At 44.0% G+C, this 27,095-nt stretch overlaps 1 protein-coding gene across 2 annotated transcripts in view; it reads right to left on the reverse strand.

Annotated features, from left to right (window-relative positions):
- Window positions 1-20,071: 20,071 nt before the first annotated feature.
- The window catches only part of RAD51B (RAD51 paralog B), a 398,879-nt gene continuing 391,855 nt past the window's right edge, over window positions 20,072-27,095 (reverse strand). The window contains exon 11 of one of the 2 annotated variants that reach the window (XM_036383247.2): window positions 20,072-20,473. In XM_036383247.2, coding sequence (XP_036239140.1) covers window positions 20,322-20,473 — 152 coding nt within the window. In that variant the 3' untranslated portion in view covers window positions 20,072-20,321. The remainder of the gene's footprint in view (window positions 20,474-27,095) is intronic. The other variant, XM_036383248.2, reaches the window with a different exon arrangement.

Raw genomic sequence — 27,095 nt, forward strand, 5'->3', positions numbered from 1 at the left:
ATCTGTCCGACCTATTTGTGTAAGAAATGGACAAAAATGAAGGTTTTCCAGTGCTCGTTCCGGTTCCTATGGCAGTAGATCAAAGGCAATAACAACACAGATTTAATTAATTCAGGAGAAGGAATTCCCACTTGCAGCAGTCTTAACCCAGCAGTGGAGGAAAGCTGTCAATCATAAGGGCAAAGGTGCTGAAACTGGCATGGATTTGTGGTTTGGTTTGTTTTGTTTTCCTCCACACTAAGCAGTTCAGGAGGAGAGTGAAGCAGTAAATGTCACCTGAGCTTCAGCAAAAGTGGGGGTTCACATATAATCAGTTTATGTTTAACATGTATATAAACATACAAGAATTTAAAACTGTGCCTGAACCATCCAGCTACAGGACATATGGACAATAACTGGGTCAGTCAAAAGAAACCTTTCTGGGGGAATTGTATTTCCTTGTCCAGGTCAAGTTTGGAGAACATCCCTATCAGCCTTACTCCAAAGGCCCACCTTCACACCAAAGACCAGCAGCATTCTTGAAGACAGCAAAACCTGACAAACAAACAGTTGGGGAGGAACTCATCTCCACCTTCCAGCTTGGTGTAAATCATAGGAGCAGAAGGGATTAAATGATTAGAAAGAATCAAGAATTACTGACTTAACCAAAGATGAGTGAAGGCAAAAATCCTTGTACAGAGCTAACATCAAAAAAATGAAGAAAGGCCTTTTGGGAGACTGAGCAGGGAGCTGGCCACTAGGGCACTTGGGCTTTCTAGAATGCCTTAAAGACCAGAAGGAAAGATGAGAGAGGAAGTTTGTTGATTTTACTTGAGCTAGAAATTACCACCATAATAATCTGATGCAAATCTACAATGGGAGATTTTAAGGAGGCCAGCAGGGAATGGAAAAGTAGAAGAATGACTACTTTCCCATCAAAAATATATTGTCTGAGTGAGAACAATATACAAGAAAGGACCACACAGGAAGGAAAATATTGAAGAATTCTGCTGATGTTAAATGAATTCATTTCTTTGAATAATACCTTCAAAAAGACATATTTTCTTAAACAGAGGTTCTAAAATAAAATTTCACTCATACCTGTGACAAAGCTCCTGTTGCCTTCTCCTTAAAAGAACTGCAGAATATCAAAGGTGAAGTCAGTTCAAGAATCTGTTATCCCTTTGCTCTGTTTGCCCTTACTTTCTTTTCCATATGCAGCTCATCTAACCTGGCCTGAGTTTCTTTCTCAACATGAGGGAAGTGACCCACATGACCCTTTGTGTGATTTCTGAAGCACTGAGACAGCACCAGAGCCCTGCTGCAGCTGATTTTAGACAAAACAGGTTGAACCCTGTGGCCAGTGTGTAGTTTGGTGCAAGGTGCCAAATACTTCAAGGATTGAATCTGCCTACCTAAAATTGCAATGAGGACATTTTTGCCTTGGGCAAAACAGGGATAGGAGCTCATACCCAACTAGGGCAATCTAATGATTTGTCTACCACTCTGCCAAACAGGCATTCATTAGAAAAATCAGATAAATAAAGACTCACTTAGATCCAATGGCTTGCTCTGCTGAAGATACCTTAATGCTTTTTGCAGAAGTCCCCTACACAAAATTATTTAGAAATTATTTCCTATCTGCAGCCTGCTTCATCTTTGAACTCCAGCTGACATCATCCCAATGGCACAAAACTTTAGGGCTCTGATGTATAAGAAAGGATCTTTACATTACAACATCTTACAGCCAGTCTTGTGGGTTTACCTGGAATCCTGCATGTGATTCCCAGTACTACACATGGTAAACATTCTTACTACACAGAGACCTCTGTGTGTGCATTCATTCAGATTCACCCTCTGTGCCCACACTGGGGCTCTCACCAACCTGTGTGTGTGCGCGCGCGCGCGCGTGTGTGTGGTTTCTCATCATGTGTGTGTTTTCACTGAAAGAATGAGGACGTGAGGAAGAATGGGCCTTTCCATTCCTAGGAAGGCACCAAACCATCATGTTGTGTATGAATCTGGAAAAAAGAAGTGCTCCCATTTGGAGGAGAATTTAGGTGCTGAGAAGAGAATGACCTCTTCATGCTGACACAATTTAATTTATCTATTTACAGGATATTACCCATTAAACCACTTGCAGCATGGCCAAGGTTAGGCTATATAAGGCCTAATTGCACTCTGTTATGAAACTTGGTAGAAAAACCCTTCACACCTTTAGACTTTTTTTTTCAGGTTTATCAGGTATCATATGTCCTTACATTACCTTGGGAGGTATGTTTTTCAAGGTCTTTTGCAGAGTTCAGTCCCTTTGGTAAAACATTAGAAGAGCTTTCTCACACCCTACAGGATTAGACCCCAGACAGAAGTGGTCAGTCTGGTCTTCCATGAAGCACTCTCTTGTGCTGCAGGGGCTGGCAGAAGACTTGTCAGAGATCATAACAGAGTGGGTCACACAGTGGGTCACACAGAGCCAGTATGCGTGAGAGAACAGCACAAAAACTGCCATCAGGTAGGACCCATATAACAAAGGGAAATGGGGCAAGTCGCAGCCTCAAGGCACTTCCAGAAGGAGGTGAGGTGATGCCTGCTGGTGGCATTGCTTTTTATATAGGAGGTCTTAAAATTACTTATTTTAAAAGTGTCATTTTTGATAATTTATAGCCAGCAGGTTCTATTGCCACAGAGGAGCCTCATCATTGCACTTTAGATGTTATTAAAATTTGCCACTACAGTTCTAGGGAGAGTCCTTGGGCTATTTGCTTTATAGCTGGATTTTGGAGCCAAAATACTTACTGTAACCTGAGATTTAAAGATTTTGCATGTTATTAAGAAAGCAAGCTGCAGCCTGCCCTCTTCCCCATCCTTTCTTCAGGGTGGCTAAAGTACTGCAAATACGACACATGCACACTGCCTTTTAGCTGACTTCACAAAAAAGTGTCTACAATAGTGTAATTTTTATGTCAGTAACACATGTGAAAAGAATGTGTGAAGTCCATGAAAGTATGTAAAGACTCATGCTAGTTCTGTGTTTAATGATAGTGAGATACGAGGCTGCCATATCACACTGAGGTGTGCAGAGTTCTGGCTCTCTGAGCCAGCATTTAAGAAGAAGGCTGAGAAGCATTTGCCTCCTCTGTGCCATTTGTGTTGTCAGGAATGTGCTAAAACCAAATCCCTGTATACTGGTAGTGATAACTGCAATAGTCCCAGTCTCACAGGAGTAAGATGAAGGCATTCTGCTTTTTGTGGTCCCTGATAATGTGGAAGTCTGTTATGGATGGCTTGGATTTTTCTCAGGGACATAATTGGGAAGAGCCAGCTGATACCTACGTGTGAACTTCCATGTACATTAAAACATTGAGAATTCTTTTGATTTACCTTAGATTTGAATTTTCCGGGGAGGAAAAGAATAAAAGGTCCTGATATAATTTTATTTTTAATGTTTAAGTGCAGTGTTTCAAGAAGTATTTTTCCCTGTAAGATAGTGACTAACTCTCAGGTAGAGAGTGCTTCAGTTTAGAGTATCTTTTCTTGAAATCAATGCTTTTCCTCTGCCCTTACCATCCTCCTCTGTAACCCCAGAAAATGAAGGCTGGTACATTCCTGAAGGCTGCTCCAAAATAAACATCCATCAATTGCCAACTTCTGCCTCAGCTGCATTAATGAACCCCTTTAAACCACTAGTGCAATGCAGTAGGTGCTTATAAGAACGATATTCATCCCCCCATGGTCTGTGCTCCAGATACAGGGTTGGTTGTGAAGCAGGCAAGTTTCCAAAGCTGGGATGGCATTCCTGTTACCACTTTCCATGCCAGCTGTCTCAAGGAGTTGTTACAAGAGGTGCTAATCAGGTGCTTGAGAACAGCATTCTGTCCCTCCTTCTCCTGCCAGGCTCTGGACATTGCTCCCAGGGAGGAAAATGCTATTAGAGTATTAGGTCATCTTGGTGCTTCCTGTTTTCTTGACTGATTCTCCTGTAGCTTGCTGTGCTGATTCTCAGGTCCCAGTGCACTGGGGTTATGGCTGTGTACAAAATAAAAGCAGAGAAATGAGACGCTGCATCACAAAAGCGTATGACTGGACATTTTGTTTTGCAAGGCTGGTGAGACAATATGAATCATACTGTTTCTCCCACACAGAAATCCCCTTCTGCTATAGTTACGCCTTGCATACCTAATAGCTTAGTAAATAGCATAAAGAAACTTCTCTGCAAAGCTGGGGAAAACTGTTATCTCCCAAGTGGCCAAATGCCACCCTCCTCAGCTTTGGTCTAATACTGGCATCTCAAGATATTGACACTGTGATAATTATTATGAGAAGTGTCAGTGGAAAACGACTGGATGCAAAAAATGCAATTACCTCTCCCTTAGACAGCCAAGAATAACTGGAATGTCCTTTAATATTTGGTTACTCCACATGCTTACATGTGAACCTTGCTGGGAGAATGACAGCAGCATAACAAAAGCAGAAGAGCCTGTGGGATTATTCAAACCCCCCTGCTGCTCCTTATGGGCTTGTTTGATCAGAGGGGCTCAGCGCAGCTCCACTGTGGCTCATGCCTGACATTCACATCTGTCTTTGCAGGTGAGTGAAGGCTTTCTGAAGCAGCCCAGGCACTGGGAGGCTCAGAATCCTATGTCCCCAGAGTAGGTTCAAGGCATGCAAAACGAGCACCATTTTGTTTATTGCCTGGTGGAGACTTTCCAGAGTCCACATGCCATTGTTCACATGTGAAACCCTGCCATGGGTCATCACTTTGGGCAAATGCCTGGCAGGGACTGGGACAGTGGAACTGAGGAGGAGTCAGTGGTGTCAGATGGGTGGGCAGCCAGGAGCTGCCAGCCACTTTGTCCTTGACTCATATGCACGTGTTACAGTATGCAGCAGATGTTTCAGGTGCTGATCAACAGTGCAATATGGGATAAAGAAGGAAATTCTGGCAGCATATGGAGAGATTTAGGCTGTGAGGAGGTGGGAAGAGCTGTCTCAGGAAGATGTCTTGAAAGCAAGCTACTACAATGGGAAACTGCCACCCTTTCTCTTGTGTGTCTGGGAATACAGGGGCTGTGAGTCCTGTAGTTCAAGTTTACAAGTTTAAAACACTGAATTCAATGCATTTTCATAGGGCAAGTCTTGCCCAGCAACTTGCAGGATGGTTTAACTGGGCCCAAAGCACTTGTGAAGAACAGGAGGAGTATTTCCAGCAGCTCCTTGAAGGCAGAGAAAGCAGCAAGGTTGGTGTGGCCACAGCCTCAGGTACTGAACATGCTGGGGGCACATAGGGATGTGTCGGAAGTGTGGCTGGTGGGGATGCTGGACACGTCTGCCCAGACTCTGTGAATTTCCTTTCTCTGGCCCCTGGTACCGGCTCTGTTCAGCCATTGCCATCCTGGCTCGCTGTCCCTGAGCTGCAGGCCCTGCTGCCAGCGCCCCCCATCCCGCCCTGGCAGTGCCCCCCACCTGGTGCCCAGCGCTGCAGCAGCGCACCCAGCCCTGCCGTTTGTTTTGGAGGCCCAGAGCAATTCCCTCGGCCTCACGCCCCTCTGTTTACACGCGCCCCTCTGTTTACAGTATCGCAGCCGCTTCCAGCCTGCGATAGCGCCGTGGCCGCCAGGTGACCCTGGCTTAGTGTAAATATTTTGCTTTCACTGGAAGGAAATGTGACATACATTTGGGGTGGAAGTTATCCAGAGGCTGTGGCCTCGGGAGCCGAACTGCTGGGAAGCCCCTGCCACAGTGCTCTCAAGGTACAGCACTATCAAACACATTAGGGGACTGGGCACCAGCAAAGGGCCAAAGATTTGCTTCTCAGTGCCACAGCAGGGGCAGCTGGGGCTCAGTGAGAGTGAGGGTGTCCATGCTGCCCAGGCACGGCAAAGTAAGGCACAGCATGGCCTGCCTGCCCTGGCACACCTCCCCCTGGGCAGCTGAGCCCTGGGATGAAAGAAGGTCATGGCAGAGAGAGATGAGCAGAGGTGCTTTCCAAACATCCATGTGAGTTTGGAGCAAAAATAAAAAAAAAAATCACTGCATGATGATTTGTGTTTCTTAAACCATGTGGCCATATAAGCAGCCTTGGGTAATGTGGCAGGTCCCAGTCTCCTGCTAATGGGCTTTGTCCTGCACTGAGGATAGTCTGGTTTAAGGCCTGGATGGGTTTTAAAAGCTGCCTCCAGCTGAGGGGTGTTGGTTGTTGGTGACACTTGTGATTGCCTGCCTCAGCCTGTCTGTAGATATGCTTAAAAAGGAATAGTAATACAATGCTTAAAGGCATATTGTACCAAGTAGCTAGTGTCACATTTTACATCTGATAAATATTAATTATTGGTATTTCAAAGTACAAAAGGTGCTGGGAACTCATGCATTGGCTGGAGAGAAATAGATCTCCCATATTTAACCATGCTGAATTTGACTTGGCATAGCTGTTACCCTGGAGTGGTGTCTGCTTGTTTGGCATCCCTCCCTGTCATACCGAGGTGCCGACTTCCCACAGGACAGCCCCACAGGGAATCAAAGAGCCAGATTATCCAGATTGGGCAAGCTGCGCCAAGTCAAGGGTTTGGTTTTGGTAAGTATCCAGAAATTAAGGCTCTAACTTGTTGAAGTTTTAGGCCTTGCCTAGGCCCCGTCCTTATCAACTGCTGTGAGCTTAATTACCAACCTTTGTTTCTCCAGACAGTCAAATATGTTACGGAGAAAATGCATGTGCATTCGATTCACTCGTGAAAGGCTTGGCAGTAGATAATTTAAAATCAAATTACAGTCTGCTGTTTAAACAAACCCAGAAAGTTCCATTTCACAGGACAATGTTCCTCATGCACTAAAATAAAAGCTGATACAACTGCATGGTAATGCTCAGCCAGATCACAAAAATGTAGGGAGGTTAATTGACTTTTTAGGAAGATCCCCACTGAATATTAAACAGACCCTGACATTCCTAGCACCGCAGCCTGAGATCAGCATTTCATTGCCTACTACGTGCAGAGACATTTAAACAGCTCTTGCAGCAGCCACTGACACCATCATACTGAATCCTGCCTGGGAGATCTTAGAAATGAGTCACAAATGGGAATGATCCTGTTCCCTAGAACACACTGCCAGTGTGCTTAGCTGAACAGCAGTGGAGAAGGAAGGAAATGTAATAAAAATTTTCGGAAATGGAAATTTTTATTGCATCATTTCATAATTAGAAATGAACACATGCATATACTCACATGTGTATGTTTGCATACAACTACATATACATGCAGGCCAAAGAAAGCACTAGGAAGCTGTTGCAACCAAAGCATGTGCCACACAATCCTAAGTAGGACGTTCTGTTCATAGTAGAACATAATGTAGCTCATGGAAGCTCAAGGATGAAGCAATAAAAGTTGTGTACTAGCCAGTTCAAGGTTACACAAAAACATTAAGCTCCTTCTTGTTTAGAAGACACTGAAATGTGATACATGAACAAAAAAAGAAGTAATATCTTTAAATCTTAAAAAAGAATAGCTGTTTTACTCTGTAGGGATCTATGGGATCCTCTACTCTGAGGAAAAAAAAAAAGATCTTTTTCCCATCTGGAAGGAGGGATTAGTTTTAAATTGAAGCAGTGTACATGTGATATTCCTCATGTGTAGGCTGGCAAGTCTCTGGGCTGCTCACCATCAGTGTTTAACATTCAGAGCTGTGCTGTGGCACTGAGCAGTGAGGCTGTGGGACATCATGGGGGCCACACCTTAGTGCGGGTCTGGCTGCTCTTACATCTCTATATTCAGAGTTAGAACTGAAAATCATGCCAAAGCTCTTGCCTCAGGACTTCAGTTGACCTGCTAGCTCTTTGAAATCACCAGCAGCAGCAGGTTAGCCACCACCAGCACCCTGCAAGGTGCTTCTGGGCTTGTGTGAAGCAGGAGAGTTATGGAGAGGGATTTTTGGCTGCCACAGCCTTCGGGTGTGCTGTGCTGTGCTGTGCTATGTAGTGCACATGCTGTGAGCTGCTGCTTCTTCTGAGAGAAGCCAGAAGGAAGGGGGTCCTGGCATCACAAGGCTGAGAGACAATCCATGCAAGGCCAGCAAGGTGTCAGTCCATGAACTCACTGCCACTATGGATATGAAATGCTGGGAAAGGGCAAAGGAGCTCCCAGCCATTACAGGCAGGCTCAGTTCCCTGCCTGGAGGATGACAGACCACTCTCCCACTACAGACTCTGTTTAACAACAGATTAACTGAATTCTTTTGAGCTTTTCTTGTGCTGAAAGGACGTTGCCCAAAGCAGCTGAAAAGACAGCCCAGTATCCAATACTAGCAGCCCTTTTTGATCTGCTTTTTCTTTGACATAGCCTGAGGCACCCTCCCCCACAGCCCTGCCATGTAAATTCACTTTTTAATGACGTTGGGTTGGATTTGTGAGGAGTACAAAGTTCCAGCCACCTAAAAGGCCAGTCAGAAGAATTGCCATCTAAAAGGCCAGCTGGCAGAGAAGTGATTTAACCTGACAAAAAAAGGTGTTGAGACTAGTTTGATTATTTTGGGGGTGGAGGGTGAGGGCAGGTGGTTGTGTTGGCACAAAGAAAGAGCTCTGGACCCAGTAGAAACAGCTCATTCAGCCAAGCACCAAAACTGGTGCCAGCTCTAGATAAACTCTGCTGCTCCTCTTGCAGTTTTTATCCAGACTTGTCCCAGTCAGCACCAGGAACTGCCAAGGGGTGCATCTCATCAATAAAAACAGGCCAGAAGAGACTTGTTTCCTGTGTGTTTGCCTTGAATCAGGATGTATCTCGCACCCAGAGCTCCACTTAGCTGTGCCAGTTCCAAGAGCTGGCTTGGTATTTACACCATCCTATATGGGAGCTGGGGCAGCCATCAGCCTGAGCAGCAGGAGGAAACCTCTCCCCTCTTCACAAGTGCTTATTTCTGGGGTTTTGACTCATTGCAGATGATGCTGTGGGGTGTGTGGAGTGTGTGGGCTGTGTGGGGTGTGTGCTGTCCTGCGAATTGCAGTTCTGGATGCAGCTTTCAGTGATCACCCCCATCACTGTGTGAACACCTGTGATGAAGCACATAGTTCACTTTCCAAGCACAAAGCTGTCCCATAGAGAGATGTGTATTTCAAGAAGAGGAGAAAAAGATACATGTGGCATGTGTTTCTGAGAAACATGAAAACAAGAAAATTATGCCCAACAAGAAAACACAGCTGAGAGGGCTCTGTCCTTTCAATCTCTGTGTCTATCAACAGAAGAGGTGCTTGAAAATTGCACCCATAATTTTCTTTTGCAGAGTAATAAGCAAATAGGTTTTAGCCTGTCGCCTGCAGGGAAATGGTTTTGTAATGGAAGGAGCACTCTGAACTAAATCAACAAACAAGAGAATGGCTGTGTTTGTTTTTCCATGTACTGGAGGTGAGGGCTCAACTATGCTGGAGTTTCTTTCACATCCTCTCCACTTGACACAGGGCAGGGGACAGGCACAGACACATGAAGAGCTGCACATTTACGTGGAGGGAGCATTGGAACAACAAAACTTTTGGTCTCTGTCTTCCCCCCACGCTGTGCCATGCCCTTCCTGTCAGTGGAGTGGGAGATGTGGGTCTCTCAACATGCCTGATGCTCTCCCTCTGGCTGTATTTTCATGAATGTTTTAAGCTAGCGCTTGCCACTGACATGGGAGCTGCCTGAGTGTCTCACTGCCCCTGACTACTTGTTTCCTCCCCTCAGCTCTTGTGCAATCATACTGAAGTGCATCGGTGAGTGCAGCTGGACCACAACCAACCAAGGACTACAAAAAGGATGCATTTTTTTAATCCCGTGGTTCTCCATCCAGTTCACTCTTTTGCACTGGGAGTGAACCTCGTGTGCCTCTTTTGGCAGTGATGCTGACTTATTGGGAGAGACATTCATGGCCCTCTGGCCCGGGGCAAGAGATGACCTGGCTGGGGAGGGCCCTGCTGGCCCCAGGGCATTCCTGCCTGCCTGTGTGAGTGGCAGGAGAAAGTAGCAAGTAAACTGAATTAATCAACCAGAAGCTTCGATAGTGGTGGAAGTATCTAGTTCACATGCATACATATACTTACAGAAATGCACTTAACTACAGCCAATTTCACGTGAGGCATGTATTTTTGCTTATTGATTATGAATCCAGAACCACCAGTGTAGTCTTTTCATTGCTACATATGCTTTGTTGATATGTCTGAAGGACATGTGCCCAGCACAGGCTCTGGCTAAGCATTAAGTTGGGAAGAGAGTTATCTAGCCAGACAGAGGCCTTTTTGCCTCCTTTAAGTTGCATTTCAAAGACAGACAATTATTTGGAAGTATCTTGTGTGCTTAATCAATGCACAGGAAGCATTTCCAAAGGCAAGGGCAGCAGTGAGTGTATGCTTTAATCCTGTCTCAAACACAACATTCCCCTTATTCATCTATTCCCAGCATTTGAACTGTTAGCTCAAAGGCAGGCCTAGAGCTGGCATGAATAGCTTAAGATAGCTCTCTCCATGTCTAGGTGACTGGATGCCCATATGGGCTTATGTTTTTAATGTATATTCCCCCTTGTCCCTCTTTTCTTCCAGCAGGAGAGAGGTATTTCTGTGTGCTTGTATGCCTTGTATGTGGCAGGCCAGGCAGCCCCTGTGCCTGTACAAGTGCTTGTGAGCACATGCAGATATAGATGTGCCCATACAGACCCAGATGTGCCCAGACAGACCCACATCACCAGTCACATTTACATCTGTCTATATGCATGCCTATTCTGCCATGCAATCAACACATACACAAGTCTGTTGAAACAAGCCCATTTTTTTCCTCTCCTGAATTGCCAAATGCTGGAAGCTGCAGGCTAGCTATTGTGGTTACCCTGATTCCCAGGTTTCTCTTGCAGTTGGCAAGTAAGCGGCACTGCGAGTTTCCTAACAACTGGGATGAAGTTTTGTGTAAATCACCTTCTAGGCGTTAGACTTTTCCCAGCAAAAGAGGGGGGTGGGTGTTTGGAGGAGGGAGAATTGCTCTCTTTGATGTGGGGATTAGTTAACATGTCAGCATTATCCCCTTTTTTTTAATATGCTGTGATTTATAGAAGGGCGGCTATGAGAGATAGCCAAGGGGACACCCCACGTGGGACTGACAGACACCACCTCCCAGAAAATACCTACAACTAAAGCAGCTGGCATCAACAGAAAGAGTCCAACTGCAAAAAAATGAAAGCATTGTAAAAAAGCCCTGTTTTGCCTAACAAATGTTTTTTAAAATTTAGGATGTGCTTTACTGCTTATTGAGCAGAAACTGGTTTTCCCAGCAGCAGAGGGGGAATCTTTCTGAACATCCACAATAAAGAAATTATAAATACTTTTTTCCTTTAAAAAAAAAAAAGTTTGTTTTGTATTTTCCCCTTAGAGCACACATCACTAGTTAGAATGAGCAGGGTTTCAAAAAGATTTATGCTCGCTTGAAACATATTTTGCAATGGGACTGCTCCAGAGTTTCCACATTCTCCTGCATGAATATTTTATCAGTGCTTTAGAAAAACTTCACTTTTTGGTCAAAAGTTATATAGCTGTTCTGCAATCCAATCTTATGTCTATTAGTGTTGAAGGAAACTTTCCTGATGTTTTTCATGGGAACTGGATAAGGCTCTGACTTATTAGGCTAGAAGCCATATTCTGAGTAGCTTTGCTTAGCATATCTGAATTATTTGGGTTTACTGCTTTGTGAAGTGTATGACTGAGGGGCTGGCAAAGGAGACAGTGATATATACAGTAAGAGATTTAACTAACCTGTATAGCTTGTACCAGTATTTTTTCAAATTTCTCTCTGTTTTGACCCTTTTCAGTTCCTTGTCTTTTTATTTTTCCAATTCTCTTTGAACGAAACTTTGAGTCATTCTAATAAAGCCAAGTTTTATTTTGTAATTAAGAGTACAGTTTAATTTCCAGACAGTTCAGCTCTTTAAGCTGATTCCCTGTGTGGCTGCTCTTGTGTTGAATGCAGTGGGGGCAACGAGGCTGCGGCAGCCCAGACTGCTTTAGAGTGAGCTGCTGTAACTCTACCCTAAATAAGCAGTTTTATTGGGTTTTGACCACAGAGATACCATGGGATCTTCCTTGAGTGTTTCTTTAGGTCCTCTCCCACACAAAGCCCTGCACTCACCCTTGCTGCTGCTTTGCTCACGCTCCCTCCAGCACAGCAGAGGCAGCTCAGTGACTGCCTGGGCACCTTACCTTGAGGGACAGACAAAAGCCAAACCACTTCTTTGCTGCAATGTTTCCAGTGGTCTCCCGCAATTCCCCTCGCTATTCTTTAAGCATAAAGAGGTTATTGTGTCACCCCCCAGCAACCCATGGCTGCCAGTGACAACCAAAGTGTGACGCACGGCGGGACGTGCCCCACACAAGCAGGCTTTGTACCGGGGCGGTGCGCTAAAGTGGCCACGTTCAAGTGTGGCCTCACAGTGTGACTTCTCCCACCCCAGACGGGGCTGCTCCATGTGCTCTGACCCAAATGCTAATCGAACTACTTAAACCCGCAGTGAAAGCAGACAAAAGCTGCTCTGGCATCTCCCCAAGCGCAGCCCTGGCCCAGGGCTCCTGTGAAGGTATGCTGCAGCATGCTCACAGACCCACCTGGCTCTGCAGAGAGGGGCAGGTTTGGCTCTCAGGTGCCTGTGCGTGCCCCACCTCGGCTTGCTACTCCTCTTTGGTGCCACTGAGAAGTGACTGCAAGCACAGTCCTTCTCAGAAACATGCAGAGAATAACATGTAATGTGCACAGGCACCCTCTCCTCACAAACAGGTAACAGCAGAGTAATTCAGAGTGATGCTTCCTTTCACTCCAGCCCGAAGCAGGGTTGGGTTGGTGTGTGGAGAGAGAAGGGTGACTCGGTGGACTGGAAATGATAACTGTTTCCACAGCCTGGGAAACACACTGCATATGTTTCTAGCAAACAAGGGTATTTAAGAGACATGGCACATGCTGCGCTTCTTATTCTTCTTCACAAATGGCCCAGGGGAGCCAAAAATCAAAACCATTTCCTGCTTATTTGTTAAATTGTCAAAATATTTGACTGAATGAATGTCAAGCAGTATCCTGAAGACAATACTTCATAGAAGGAAAGACAATTTGGAGATCACTGTGTTCCCCCATTTCACTGCACTTTCCAGAAATGGAAAATCCTCCTTGCTGGTCTCCTGACTGTTGTGTGGCAGGGTGGACAATGCCAGCTGACTACAGCCACAGACATCACCAACTTGTACTTTTTTCTACATATGTTACCATTTGGGGGCTCAGACCTGTCTCCATTGTTGCTAGTAGCTTGAATCTGTCCTGAAGGGTTAAATAAGTTTTTCTTTTAAATAAAGAGACAGCACTGGCTGATTAAACCCCAGTACTTATGCATGTATTTTGTTAATGCTTTTGAGTGAGAAAAGTAATTCCTATATTATTCAGGCGTGGTCTCATCTGGGAGAAGCAAGATTTCTCAACTCCTGTTTAGATTGAGTTGGGAATACAAATTTAAGCAAAGTTTGTTAAATGACATATATACTAAGAATTTAGATAAACCTTTTCAGTAGCTATGTTTGAGTGTAACTGAGACCAGAACTCAGATTTTATGATTTTGATGGCTTACAGTTAAGAATGAAACAATGTAATATAATATAAAGAAATAATCAAACAACCAGTCAGCCACGCAGGACAGGCTTACACTTTTGAATACATGACACTTTTGAAAATTATGAGAAAAGCAGAGAATTTGAAAAACACTGTCAGTTTGGGTGCTTTTTTTTGTTTGTTTTTAAGTTATGTTGATAATGATAGAGCTTAAATCAGAACAATATGAACAGACTGCAACTTAAAATTTTACCAGGTCTTTTCATTTAAATCCACATAAATGTAAGTACAGGCTGGAGTTCATAACAAGCTGGACCCTTCCCCTTCAAAAAAGAGAGAACTAAAACTGAAATCAAATGCTCAGTTTGATTATCCAACTGTTGGGCAGAAAGGTGCAACTGGCTTGTCTGTCTGAATGAAACCCAGAGGAACATTAGGCCCTGACTGCTAGACACAGCTCCCATGCTTCCAAAAGCTGATCATGAAAACATCAGGTGGAGGACGAGAACTCATCCTGCAGGAGATAGCTGCCCTCCCTCACGTAACACTGATAGCAAGAAAGTACTGTGGCTGCTGATACATCAGAAACAGCCCTTGAATATTTCTGCCTGTCATCCAGATTTATTAAAAGATAACTTCCATTTGAGATTCTCCAAAAGCATGTGTTTTTTCTGATATGTCATATATAAGGAGGACACAAAAGTAAGTATGTTACCACTTTCACAAGCTGTGTGATGAACTAATACCTGCATCGTCTAGAATTTGGTAATGGAAGGGCTGTATTTTTGTTTTGACTCCCTAGTAACAGACATATTGTCAATGTCCAGCCAAGGCTAAAATTCTACTGGACCATACTGTGTACCTTGTATGCAGGCTTTGAGAAGTGATTTCCATACCTGCTGAAGCAATTAACCATTAGTGCAGCAGTTGGAATAGAGCAAGTGAGGCAACCACAATGTGCCTTCAGTTGGTAAGCAGCTTCAGGGCTAAATCACCAGGTCAGACACTCACCTGTTCCACTGCTTGCACTTACAGCTTGGGAGAGAGCTCAAAGAGTGTGGAAATTCTGCAGCTAAATAGCCACCTTCTTAGCACCCTGCTCAGTGCAAAGCTTCCCTGGCACCTACCTGGTTAAGAAAACACTGCAGGGGATTCACAGGAACAGAGGCTGGGGTCAGGAGAAAGCATTAAACCTTTGTGTGTAACTTTTCATGTGACCTGGCTGGCGGGCCAGTGACTGTGGGCTCCATTGGCAGGCAGTGGCTTGTGGAGAGCTGGGAATTATTATATAGGATTGGAAGAGAATGCCAGCAATGCACACAGAGCCCAGGGGGGAGGATGAAAGGCAAACGCCACGCAATGAATGAATTCAGTAATATGCATGCAATTTCTGAATGACTTCTTTCCCTTTGCTGAACCTGCGCACCAGTTTCTGCAGCCACCAGGGAAAGCCTCACGTCCCATGGCTGAGAAGATCCGTACCAACGCCCTCGGCTCTGCCAGCCCACACGCTGCTCCCCAGCGCCTGCCGCTGCATGGGCACAGGCCACCCGTGCTGTCAGCAGCACAAAGAGCAGGGTGCTGGTGTGCCATGAGCGAGGGCCCTTGCCAAGACACCAGTGAGCCCCCTAAATGCAGCTGCCCTCAGGAGGAAAGCAGGGTGTGGCTCTTCTGAATGCGGCAGCTCCCACTGGTGGTGGCAAAGCTGTGGGGCTGCGGTGAAACCCAGAGCTGAGGGCAAGGGGAGAAAAATTCAGTGTTGCTGCTTCAGCAGTCTGAACCAAGCAGTGCCAGAACAGCCCATTGGCTGGGGGCAGAGCTCAGCTGGTGCCACCTCCATTGTTACCATGGTGGTTGGGGGCCCACCTGTCTTGTAGCTGGCCTTCCCAGGTGGCTGCAGCCAGATGGGGTGTGCAGGCATAGGCTTTGAAAGCGCACAGCAACAGTAACTTGCTGCTTCCCCACAGTGTATAATTTTGGAAAGATGGGAGGAGGGCCATCTAGAAATGGTGTCCCTGCAGCTCCTAACTTGGCATAGTAGAACCATCTTTTATTATCCTTTGGGGCTACAGCTGAAAACAAAAAATGCTTTCATTTCACTTTGGCAGCAGCTCTGGTTGTGTGTGCTCTGGCGGCTTCCTTAATTACAGTGGTTGTTGACAACTTCTGATAGAGACCCTCTCTTTGAGCAGTCCCCCCACTCCCCCACTCTTTTTGCAGTCTGAACACATAACAAACTGGGACAACGTTCTGTAAAAATAAGCTCACTGTAACTCAGTAATTCCCATGCCACAGTTATGCTCTCTTCTGTCCTCTCAGTTTGTGCTGCTGCTGTTTATTTCCTCTTTCTGGCTATAAGACGTTTTATTTATTAGTGCTGGATTTCCTGTTGCCTGCAGCTGCCCATTCTTTACTCTCCTCAGTGCATTTTGCCATGAGAGGCTGTCTGTAGGTTTGTTGTCCCACTGACTGAGGTACTCTCGTCAAGTTTGGTTGGTGGTTGTATTAAACAACACTTGAAAAAGAGGGGGCTTCCATGGCAGTCTGGGCATAAAAAACATCCCCCCCTCCAAATAAACCAGAGGCAGAGGAGGGGTCCCTTTTTATGCCTTACTGATGCAGAGATTAGGCTTTTTCAGATGGCAGGAACACTTCTTGTTTTGCTTGCCCACACTGCATCAACACAGGGGAAGTCAGCTCTTTGACTGGACATGTCTGCAGGCCTGACTGACAAGGGGCTAGAGATTTGCAATTATTTATATTTCAGACATATATATGTTGGCCACATCACGCTAGAAACATCATGCAGACTTTACACATGTGAGGTTCACGAGTGACTTTCCTGATCTTTTGAGGACATTCAACATCCTTGTAGTAAACAGAAAAATTGCTTTTACCAAAAGTGAGATCATGAAGTGGAAAAAAATGTTTTGCTGCTTTGAACACGATTTCCCTGCTGGAAGGAAGAAGGTGGCAAAAGCTCCTTATGCTCTGTGTATTACCAGCAAGGCCAGCTGGAAAAGTTCACTCATCGACACTGGGGAGAAGTGCTTCATCTAAATTCTCTGTTGTCCAATAGCTATCTGGTATTATTTCAAATGGCAGAGAATAAGCTTGAAGCAGCATCTTGGTAATAGTCTCTTTCTTATGTTTTGCGTGTAAGGTGCTCCCCTAATTTTATAATTTTTTCTTTCTGTTTGGAAGGAATTTGATCTGAAACTGAATAATGAGATTTAGGGGTGAAGTGAACCCCAAGGCATGGAGGTGTGTTTTACAGTGGTGCAGCCATGGTCCTATCAGGATGTGATCTTTTCAGCGGTTGTTCATGGTGGGCAGTTGCTGGCAGAGAAGCTCTGCAGGTGCAGCACCATTTAGACACTTCTTCCTTTGTGTCAGATGTTCAAGAGCTGCCCATGACCATTAAATAGGGAACAGTCCTCTGACATCTTCCAGGTAAAATGGAAATGGGAGATCCTGAGCATTTGAATTATGAAAGATCCCAGTGTGTTACCTGCAAGCCAGTGTTTTAACCCCAGTGTCCTGGCCAAATTCCAGCTCTGCTAATTACATCCTGCCTATGTGAAAATTCCCCTGCATTTGTACACTGCTTTCTTCCTCGCTTGTTTTCAGCAGCTGTGTGGAGTTGCCAGGTGCGGCGAAGCGCTTGCCATGTTCCACCTCAGGCCTGGCTGCCTTTCAGCAGGGAATGAAATGAGCACTGTGCACAGCATTTGCACTGAGTCCAGATCCTCTGCAGGAAAGAGTGCTAGAGAAGCAGCCTACCCATGGGCCAGTGCTGGAGCCTTGTCACAAAAGGTAACAGCGTTAAGAGGCCAAAGGTTCTAGTGCTGGGATGCATCATAAGGTCACAGGAGAGACAGGAGGACTGATTTTCCTCCCAATGTCCCTCATCTACAAGGGCTAGAATAGCTGGTACATACTGATCTGGTTTTGGTAGCTAACTGACTTCAGATTTGTTTGCACAGTGCAAGAAGCTCTCGGTCCCCCTTACACTGGTCACTGTCAATATACGTCCAGCTTTGCATGTCTGGTTTCTCACAGTGTGAATGAAGGAAGCTAAGGGGAAAATAATTTAAGAGCTTTAAATCTATAGATTTGTTTCCTTGTCCTCCACTTCATCTCATACACAGTGCTTTTTGCTTGGCCCTGTTGGGAACAGCTCTCTTCAACTAACCATTAATCCCTCTGGTAAAAATCTCACTCGTACCACTGGAGAAGAACTGGCTCACGGATTATCCCTCTCTTCTGAAGAGGTGAAAGACATGGCTGCAGCGGTAGTTACAGGATGCAAATAATAAGAAGCAGTAAGAAATGCAGGTCACATACAGAAGGATAATGAAATTACATCTATTCAATACAGGAGTGACTTATTGGCTCATCTGTCTGATCTTCTTGTCAGCCAAGACAAGAAGATCACACAGATGAGCTCTCTTGTTGATGATGGCATTTTTACCACAGTTCTGCCTGAATATTATATAGAAATACATACAAACATGTTTGAGATTGCTTTCAACAGAACACCAACTCCACTGGCAGCAATGGAGGCAGAACATGCCTAAGGCAGATAGAGCAGTGACTTGATTTTTTTCCCCACCTCACATCCCTCTTTGATCTTTTCAACATCTTAATTCCATGGGACAGCAATCGTGAGCTAGGGGGAAAACCCAAGGTTGTCTCAAGGTGTGATGCCAGCATGTTTTCACCATATCCTAGGAAGGGAAGTAGAGCAAGTCTTGGAAAGGGAGGGAATGTGTGTTGTTTGTGGTGTAGGAATGTGTGTTGTTTTTGGTGTAAGACAGAAAGCTGGGACTCAAAGACCCAAGTTCTGTTACCATGCTGCCCCTGTGACCTCAGCAAAGCACAACTATTTAAGTCTCATTAGCCCTCTCTTTAAACTGTACTTGTTTCATGGGGATAAGAAGAAGGGGATTAAGCTTTAATTCACTGATGTTTGTAAAACATTTTAAAACTTGATGGAAATGTCCCAGGTAGTGCAGAGAACATTGAAAAGCTTATCTCCCTCTCCAACTGCAAATGGCTCTGCAATATGACCAAAATGAGTGAAAACTCCTTGCATTCTGGTGTTTATAATAATGAAACCCTCTAGCTTCCCCTCTCAGTCATTCCATGTTTTTTTTTTAAATAGGGAGAGACAGCAATGAGAAATTTTAGTCTAAACAAAGTGCAGTTGCTCCCTGGAGACTTGAATGCATCTCAGTGGAATTTTCCCTGCCTTCAGTCTATTGTACTTCTTAAAGGTCCTGGAACCAGGCATGTGACTGTAAGCAAAAAACACTTCTCTGTCTGAGTGCTCTACCAAATATTTACAAGATACTCAGATAAAATGGCTACAAGCAAGTTCAGCAGGGTTTGTGTGGCTGGTAGTGCAGCACTGTCAAGAAGAACATCTAAATCTTAGCTAAAATAAATTAAAATTGCATGTTACAAAGGTCTCCCCAAAGCACAAAACTGGTAACACTGAAGCTGCAAAATTGCTCTTCCCCAGGGTGAAATGTATTACTTTTAGAAGTAGCTTATTGAAATGCAGTAGCTTCCTTGTTGTGATGGAAACGTCCTTGTTACAGGAGAGCCCAAAGCTGCGTGAGCAAGCGTGCAAGCAGAGAGCTGCAGAGATGGCCTCTCCATGTCATCCTGTCTGGTGGCTGGGAGTAATGCAACATCAGCTTCCACATCTCTGGCACTACCAGCCTTAACAGTGTGCAGTACTTTTTAGTAGGGGCCACATGCTCCCAGGAACTCTCTCATCACCCCCAGACTGCCCAGCAAACAGCAGATGGCAACCTGCCTGCCTGGCTGCCCCAGGTGGCCTCATTGCAGCTCATTTCCTTGCTGGGTTACTTCAGCTACTTCAGCACTACTTCAGACCTCTCATATTTCTGTACAATTCTCAAGAGGGTGCTCAGGGAGGCTTTCCCTGTGATGGCAGAGGACAGAAGCAGCCTCTCAGGCCAATGGTGCCTTCAGCAGCAGCTGGCACTAACTGAACCCATGGCTTTCGTGTAGGCTTGAGAGCCAGGAACACATCCTGATCACAGCACAGCCAGTGATGCTTTTAGTGGCCTTGAGCAAGTCATACATTCTCTAAGTCTGTAAGGTGAGTAAACAGTTCTGTGGTTTGCAGTCATGTTGTGAATACTTCAAAAGTGCTTTGAAGACAGAGAAAGCTGAGCAGCTGTAATACACATTGATATTCCCACTGTTTAGATTGCTACCTGTTCTCCTAACATTCTGAACAGTGAGCCCAGCTATTTGTAACTCTTACATCATTTCCAAGTGAGTTACTGGAGTAAGTACTTACTGTACTATTGCTTTGTAATCAAGCCACTGAGTGGGCTTATCATTCTCTTAAAAAAAGGAAGTGAACATTTCACAGTGTTTTGGGCTGTGGACACTCCTGTGCTTGGCCATTGGTTCCTCCCAACTGATGAGATGGTGAGGTGAATTAGGAACGCACATGTGGCCTACACTTCTTCAGTACCATGTATGTTGTTCAGAGGCTTTTATTATTAGGTCACTTAAATTAACCTAAACAAAAGACAGGTTTTTCTTAAGTTCAGAGTTAAGTATGGCCCCACATATAGAAAGAACAGCACTTGCTTTTAAAGTCAGTCTTTGAAGAGATGAAAGAAGAAGAATGTTCAATCTCTGCTTCACCAGATTTTTGAAAACCAATGTCATCATTCCTTCAAGTCTTTGGGGAGGTTTCATTTGTCCTTTCTATAGATTTGATGTATTTCTTGAAGTCTCACCAGTAGTGCTGGGTAAAGCAGCATCATGTAAAGTATCTTTCAAGGCAGTGTTCCTCACTCGTATGGGCTGCAGGGCAGGATTGGTTCCTTCCCAAACTAAATTAGTTTGATCCTTTCGATCTGAAACACACAATAAAGACAAGACACCTCAATCACAATATTTCTGAATGAGATTGCAAAGTTGCCATTTCCTCCAGCAAACAACCACTTGGAAACCCATTTAATACACAAAAGAAATCAAGGTAATAAGTTCACTATGAACTAATGGTACAGATCTGTTGAAAATGGATTGACGTGCATGTAATGATCCTCTTTTTTCTGCCTGTCTGGTTGTCCTCTAGTTACCAGTGTAACTAGATCACTCTCCTTCTCATTCTGGCTGGCAAACTTTCTGATGTGCTGTAGAGCCAAACTTTAGACTGGTCAAGGCCCCTTTACCATTCTTTGCCAGAGCTCTCCAAAGGCCAGCATGTACTTGCTGAGAATACTGTACTTGCTAGGGTACTTGCAACACCCTAATTTTCCAATAAAACTGATTTTTCATAGCCAGTACCTATGAACAGAGAATGGTATGTGCAAGAAGATGGACATTCTCTACTACAGCTCATGTTTGACAGTTCAAACACATTTTCTAGAGTTAAAGAGAGCACATCTAATAGCAATATGTTTTCTAACTAACAGCAAATTGCCTTGGATTCAGAGAGAATATTATGGCTCCACTTTACATGCTTTATTAATACCTAGGCTGAGATCAGAGCCTGCTCCCAACCAGTATATAATCTGCTCCTCTTCTAGTCTTAGACCTCTGTCATTGACAGACTGTAAAGTGCTTTGGGATGAACCAGTCTCTTTGTAAAGAAAGGATATTATATGACTGTGATTAGACACTTTATGTAGAAAACAGGCTGTTGTTTGTGAGAGGAAATATTTAAAACCAAAATGAAAGCCTTCCTGAGCAACCTGCAAGGTGACGAACATAAACTGAAGAAACACACACAGTTAGCAGGACCAAAATATCCAAGCTACCAAGCATCAGTCAGATCATGTCATGTCCTCAGGTTTGCTGCTATTAACTGTGTTGTAGGGCATCTCAGGCCTATTCAAATGTGTATTTCTCTTCCAGTCTCTGCAGCTGACCCACTGAGACAAACTCCATCATAGCACAGAGAGCCCTCAGGTGCCTGAAGGACCCTGCAGAACAGCCAGCTCCTACCTGGGATGATTCCTACTGTGCTGTACCAAAGCTTGAAGAAAGTCAATAAACCTGAAAGGAGGAAAGCAAAAGGCAGGAGATTTCACAGTAAGAAGCCATGATTAACAGAGGTGATATTGTAGAAAAAACACAAGGCTTATTACACAGTTTGTCAAAGTAAGCTGTGTCTCAGTTTTCCTCTTGCTCTTTAGCCCTATTTTTAACTATACCAAAAAGCAACTACACTAGAAAAGAGCTGCTCCTATAGCTGTCCTGGTATAACCATACTGACAATGATGATAACTCATTTCCCATATTCCTCAAGGGAAATATGCTACACTGACAAAAGCACCTCTAAGACTGTTTAAAACAGCTTTGGTATTTACTACAAGATACCTAAAGCCCTACCCAACTGTACTTAATGTTAATATAAAGCTGGCTTGACAACCCCAAAAATGTATAGGGAGTCCTTCTGTGAATTTACTGGGAGAGAATAAGTGAAGTTTTCTATACTCCATCTAGCTTTGGGAGACGGCTGACAGGAAATGTATCTGAGAACCGATTTCAATAAAAAGATAGGAAAGAATAAGAAAACTATTCTTTCCAAAGAAACAGATCATAGTGAGCCTGTGAGAAGTCTATATTCTCATCCTATTCAAACAAACAAACAAACAAATCCCCAAGCCCTACTCTCTAAGCAAGGGAACAGAAAATACCACCTGTCTTCAAGGACAATCCAGGCATTCCATAGTCATGATATACTAGGCTTATGAACATTGTCATTCTTAGTGCATAGAAGATAACAAAAAATAGTTTTGTGGTGTCATATTAGCCAACTACATTTCTGAGCTTTAGATAGCCCAGTAAATGTGCATTTTCAATATGCTGTATCTTTTTGCTTACTTGTTTGTTTCTGTTAAACCATGATGTTTAAAACAAATCACAGGAATCTTGGAAGTCTGTTTAACACCACTGCATTTGAACAGTATCACTCAGGAATTCCAGGCCAAATGAGTCTCAGGTTTTGTAAAGTGGATGACCATAGTTTTTAACTACAAGAGTACCATAGCTTTTTTCTAGTTTTCAGTAAGGTCTATTTTCTACCAAACAGAGTTTGTATAGGAAGGTATGTATGATACCACCCATCCATAATCACAAATTATAAAACATAACACAGTTTTTTTTTTTCTGGAATAACTGCTGGTTACTAACAGGTGCTGAACAGTTCCCATTGATTTTGTTTGGAATAGCAATACTCAGTTGTATCTGCACCTGAAGCAGGCCTATGTGCTACATAAAACTGCTTAGATTTCTACACAGGCTCTGATTTGATCTTTTGTTATCTTCTCCAAGTGATTCAACTTGGAGAAGTGGCCTGATTATATCATTATAAGCAAGGACATGTAACTCTTTCATGGGGCTAGAAGCCATTGCAAAGTTATTTGTACTGAACATATGCAAATCAGCTTCAGTTTGAGGTAGTCTGGGGGAAGTCTGGGGGGATTTCCCTGCTTTATGTAATCATTGTTGCTTCTTAGCTTCCTCTATTCACATAGCCAGGAGACATAGGCTTGACACTGCTTGGTAGTTTCTCAAACTCAATTTGAAAGCAAATGTCATGTGCTCAGTGACCTACAGCAGTCCTATGGCTTTCAGTAAATCCTCAGCTGCTGCTGCAGTCACATCTGGAATGAAGGAGGCCTGAAGGAGCAGTAGGGGAATAATGCTACAGACTTCATTTGCTGGCATACTTTGACAATGGTCAGCAGCCAGGAGGATCTGTGCTATCCCTCAGCTCTAACTCAGGCCTAGCCAGAGCCCAGATTTCTCAATCCTCAATCCACACAGAGTGAGGCACCTTATATGTGGTGAGTGCTGTCAGCTCACTCTGCAGACTGCGGGGCACTTACAAGGCCCCTGCACACCAGGCTGCAAGCACACAGAACTGGCTGCCCTCACCTCCCCATGTGGAGGTGAGGAACAACACTCACCTTACACCATCTACTCAGGTGTCTCCAGGCCCACCAAAGATATTCACTGAAATTACAGGCTGGACAGGTAGAAATTTCAAGGCAAGTAAGAGAAACCCTCTATGTCTTAGCAACCCACAGAGAGTTCTGACACCCAGGTAAGCCTGCTCAGGGCTCTGCTGGGTATCACTCTCCACAATGTCTATCATGCTGTACACATTGTGGTGTTATGATTCCAAACTGGAAGATTTATAATTCAGCAACTATTGAGATTCTGAGAAACACACTTACTGAAAACCACTAAGCTAAGGGAAATAGGACAGGTGAAGTAAGCCTGGTGGCACTGTGGAGGAAGGAAATCTCCCTGCAGTGTGCTGATAAGAGTGTGCTTCATATATACAGTGTTCAATCTGGACAATCTGCAACTGGGAAAACACAGGCTAGCTGAAGGAAATTCAACTCTGGGCCCTAGGGACTGAATTGGTCTGTTAAAATGCTTTGTTGGTTTTATTTATCACTGCTTAATTAGGATGCTTGACCAACACACTGGAAAGATAGTAACTGTTAAATATTCAACAAGCTGACCTTTCAGTTACAATATTGCAATTCTGAATAAAGTTCATGGAAAGTTTGTCCTTCCTAGGTACTCCAACAAAGCCAAAGGGAACTAGATTGCGCCAAAAAAATAAAAAAGTAAGAAAAAAGTAGGGCAGTACTGTGGAGACCTGCTTAAAAATCCAAGTCTTGCTATGGGCTCATTGAATGATCTCAGACAAGTTGTTTCCTGCCCTGTGCTTCAATTTTTTCCATCTGTAAAAAGAGTACAACAATGTTGATCTTCCTTGTAAATCGCTGAGATGAATGGCTAAAAAAGCAGTAATATATTATTAATTACTTATTATTTCTGAGGAAGAAAAAGCAAAGAGAAGAAGTCATCAATCTTTCAGGGTTTTCTCAATCCTCAAAAAAAAAAAAGCACAACAGAATGTGAATTTCACACAACAGAAACTTTTGGCAAATTACCTTTAAGAAGAAATAGTGGGTACACAATTAAAAGAAAGTTTAAAGTGAGCAGACACTCAGGAAAACACTCCAGATGGTGAAATGAGTTAGGCTGCAGAGCAGGCTCTCACAGGAAGAGATGAAACCCCCATTGTTTGAGACATGTGAAACTGAATTCCTCAAAGCGCTGGTATATACAATACAAGGAATCATTCTACACTGTCTCAAAGCACAGTGGCACTGTGATGACTTGAGAGAACTGCACCTTCCATTTCTTCAATTTTAAGAGAGAAATGACTCTGACTATGGAGAGCTGCAGACTCCTTTATCAATATAGTATCTGAGGAACATCTTCTGAGGAGTAACTACGCTGTGTTTTTGCAGGAGATGGATTCATTAACCCTTAACAGATCTTTCACATTCCTAATTCTGATGTCTGAACTTTGTATGTTGAAGAGGGGAAAGAAAGCCCCCCATTCTCTGGGAATTAGTGTGCATCCTACTATTTATTTCCTTTATTACAATCTAAAGAGAAACTGAGTGGCTTGATTTTTACAGGCAGTGGTTTGCAGAAGAAATACCATTATTTTAATGGAACCAAATGAGCAATCATCACATAAATGGCATTATGAGACACGGAACTAATGCTGAAATGTTAAATGCTTGGGTGAAACTCATCATGATGGGAACTGACAGCAGTGTGCTGGAAATTGGGGTCTCTCCACACTCAAGATACTTCTGCAAACATTCCCTAGTGCTGTTAATGCTAGTTCAGCTCCTCTGGAGGTAGGTCTGGAGGGCATCTGACTTCTTCTGTTGTTACTGGCTTAAAATCTTAAGGCCATCTCTGAAATCCAAATTCAGAGCTTTGGGCCAGTTTTATTGATAGAACTTGGTTAACTGCTTGGAGCGGGAAGAGCAAGAAAACTTTTTAAAAGGAGCTGGAATTAGAGTTTTAATATCTTCATTTCCTCTTGGTCTCATACCTGCTGGTAGACAAAAACATGCTGTGAATTGATTCAGTTGGCAGATGAGCACTAGTGATCCTGTTTTACTCTATTCACTTGGGCAGGACAGCCATGGAGTGCTCCTGATCCATTCTCAGCTCCTTGGGCAGGAGAGCTGGTGCCAGGAGCAGCAGGAGGTGCAGCCCAGCATGCCTTGCCTGCTGCCTCCACCATGGAGGGCTGGCACTGCCTGCGCTTCCTCCACCCCGTTCCTGGCCAGAGACTCAGCAATTTCCTCAGGAATGAATCACGAACAAAAAACCAAACAACAGCTATTTAAGAAGGTTTCGTCTCCCTCTGGAACTGTCCCGAGCAGTATCATATTCCTGACAGTTTATTCTTCAAGAATTTAGTCATCTAAGGTTACAGTGACTCATGTGATGAACCTTCTGCCCATTTCCTGGAAAGAGTCTTGCACGGTTCTCTACACCTTGTGCCATTTTCCTTCAGGGTCTCAGTTCTCACTTCATTTTCATATAGTTCAGCTTTTCTTCAATTTTGGGGTGGAGGAAGAAAGCAAAAATTTCTTGAGTGTACTCAAATTTACAATGTAACCAGAAAGCAGTGTGGTGAAAGAAACATCTGGAAAATAAAGATGGATACTGAACCAGAGAATCTCTTTTGGAAGTAGTTGCCTCTTGGGCTGAAATCTGGTTAGAAGGAGCTGCTCTATAAAGTGCTGTGTGGTCCAATATGATCATGAATTTACCAGGGCTGTACCCTGTAAAATATTTGAGGGCTCTCTCAGATCATTGCTTGGGTAGGTGTGACTCACCCTGGGCAAATGCCACTGATGACAAGCACCCTGACACAAAATATTGAATGAATTGTGCTGGATGGGTACCAAAGTAACCATTTTACATACTTGGGCCAATCTGAAAGAAACTTCTGTGCAGAAAACAACTGCTTCCTTTCCCTAATGGAAGTTCAAAAGCTGCTCACAAAGAGCTTGAAGGATACTTCAGCAAACTCTGATCTAAGTGGGGTTGTGCTATGCCTACAGCAGACAGCTGCCTGGACATCAGCGATGCCCAGACCATCCCTTATAACCCATACAGAAGTGATACAGCTGCATGTTTATATTACAGCTAAAGCAGGGAGTGGGGGTTTAGTGTTCCTGATAAAATATCCAGAAACATGTGAGAGTCTGAGCACATCAACTTAATTTCCAAAGTGTGAAACAGCTCAGCAGCAGTGCCAGTGCACAGGACAGATCAACTCCTTCTACACCTAAGGGGACAGAGAAAGCATTCTGACTTACACTAACTTGCAGCAGAGATAGTTAAGGAATTTGCAGATCTGTCTGACAGGCCCAACATGTCCAGTGTTCTTACAGGATGATTTCAGTGGTCAGTTATACCAGTGTAGCTGGCACGTGTACTGGTGTGTGTGTGTACGTATATGTATGATTGTGTGTATATATATACACACACACACTTCAGTACATATACACTGACATGCATCAGAAGTCTGTTCCCTCTAAAGGGATATAGTGCCAGGCCAAAGCTGGCCTGACATTCTTCTTTTTTTAAAAAAAGTAAACTTCTACAAGCCCTGATTCCAACAGAAAT

This window comes from Molothrus ater, chromosome 6 (genome assembly GCF_012460135.2).
Source record: "Molothrus ater isolate BHLD 08-10-18 breed brown headed cowbird chromosome 6, BPBGC_Mater_1.1, whole genome shotgun sequence".
Taxonomy (NCBI): domain Eukaryota; kingdom Metazoa; phylum Chordata; class Aves; order Passeriformes; family Icteridae; genus Molothrus; species Molothrus ater.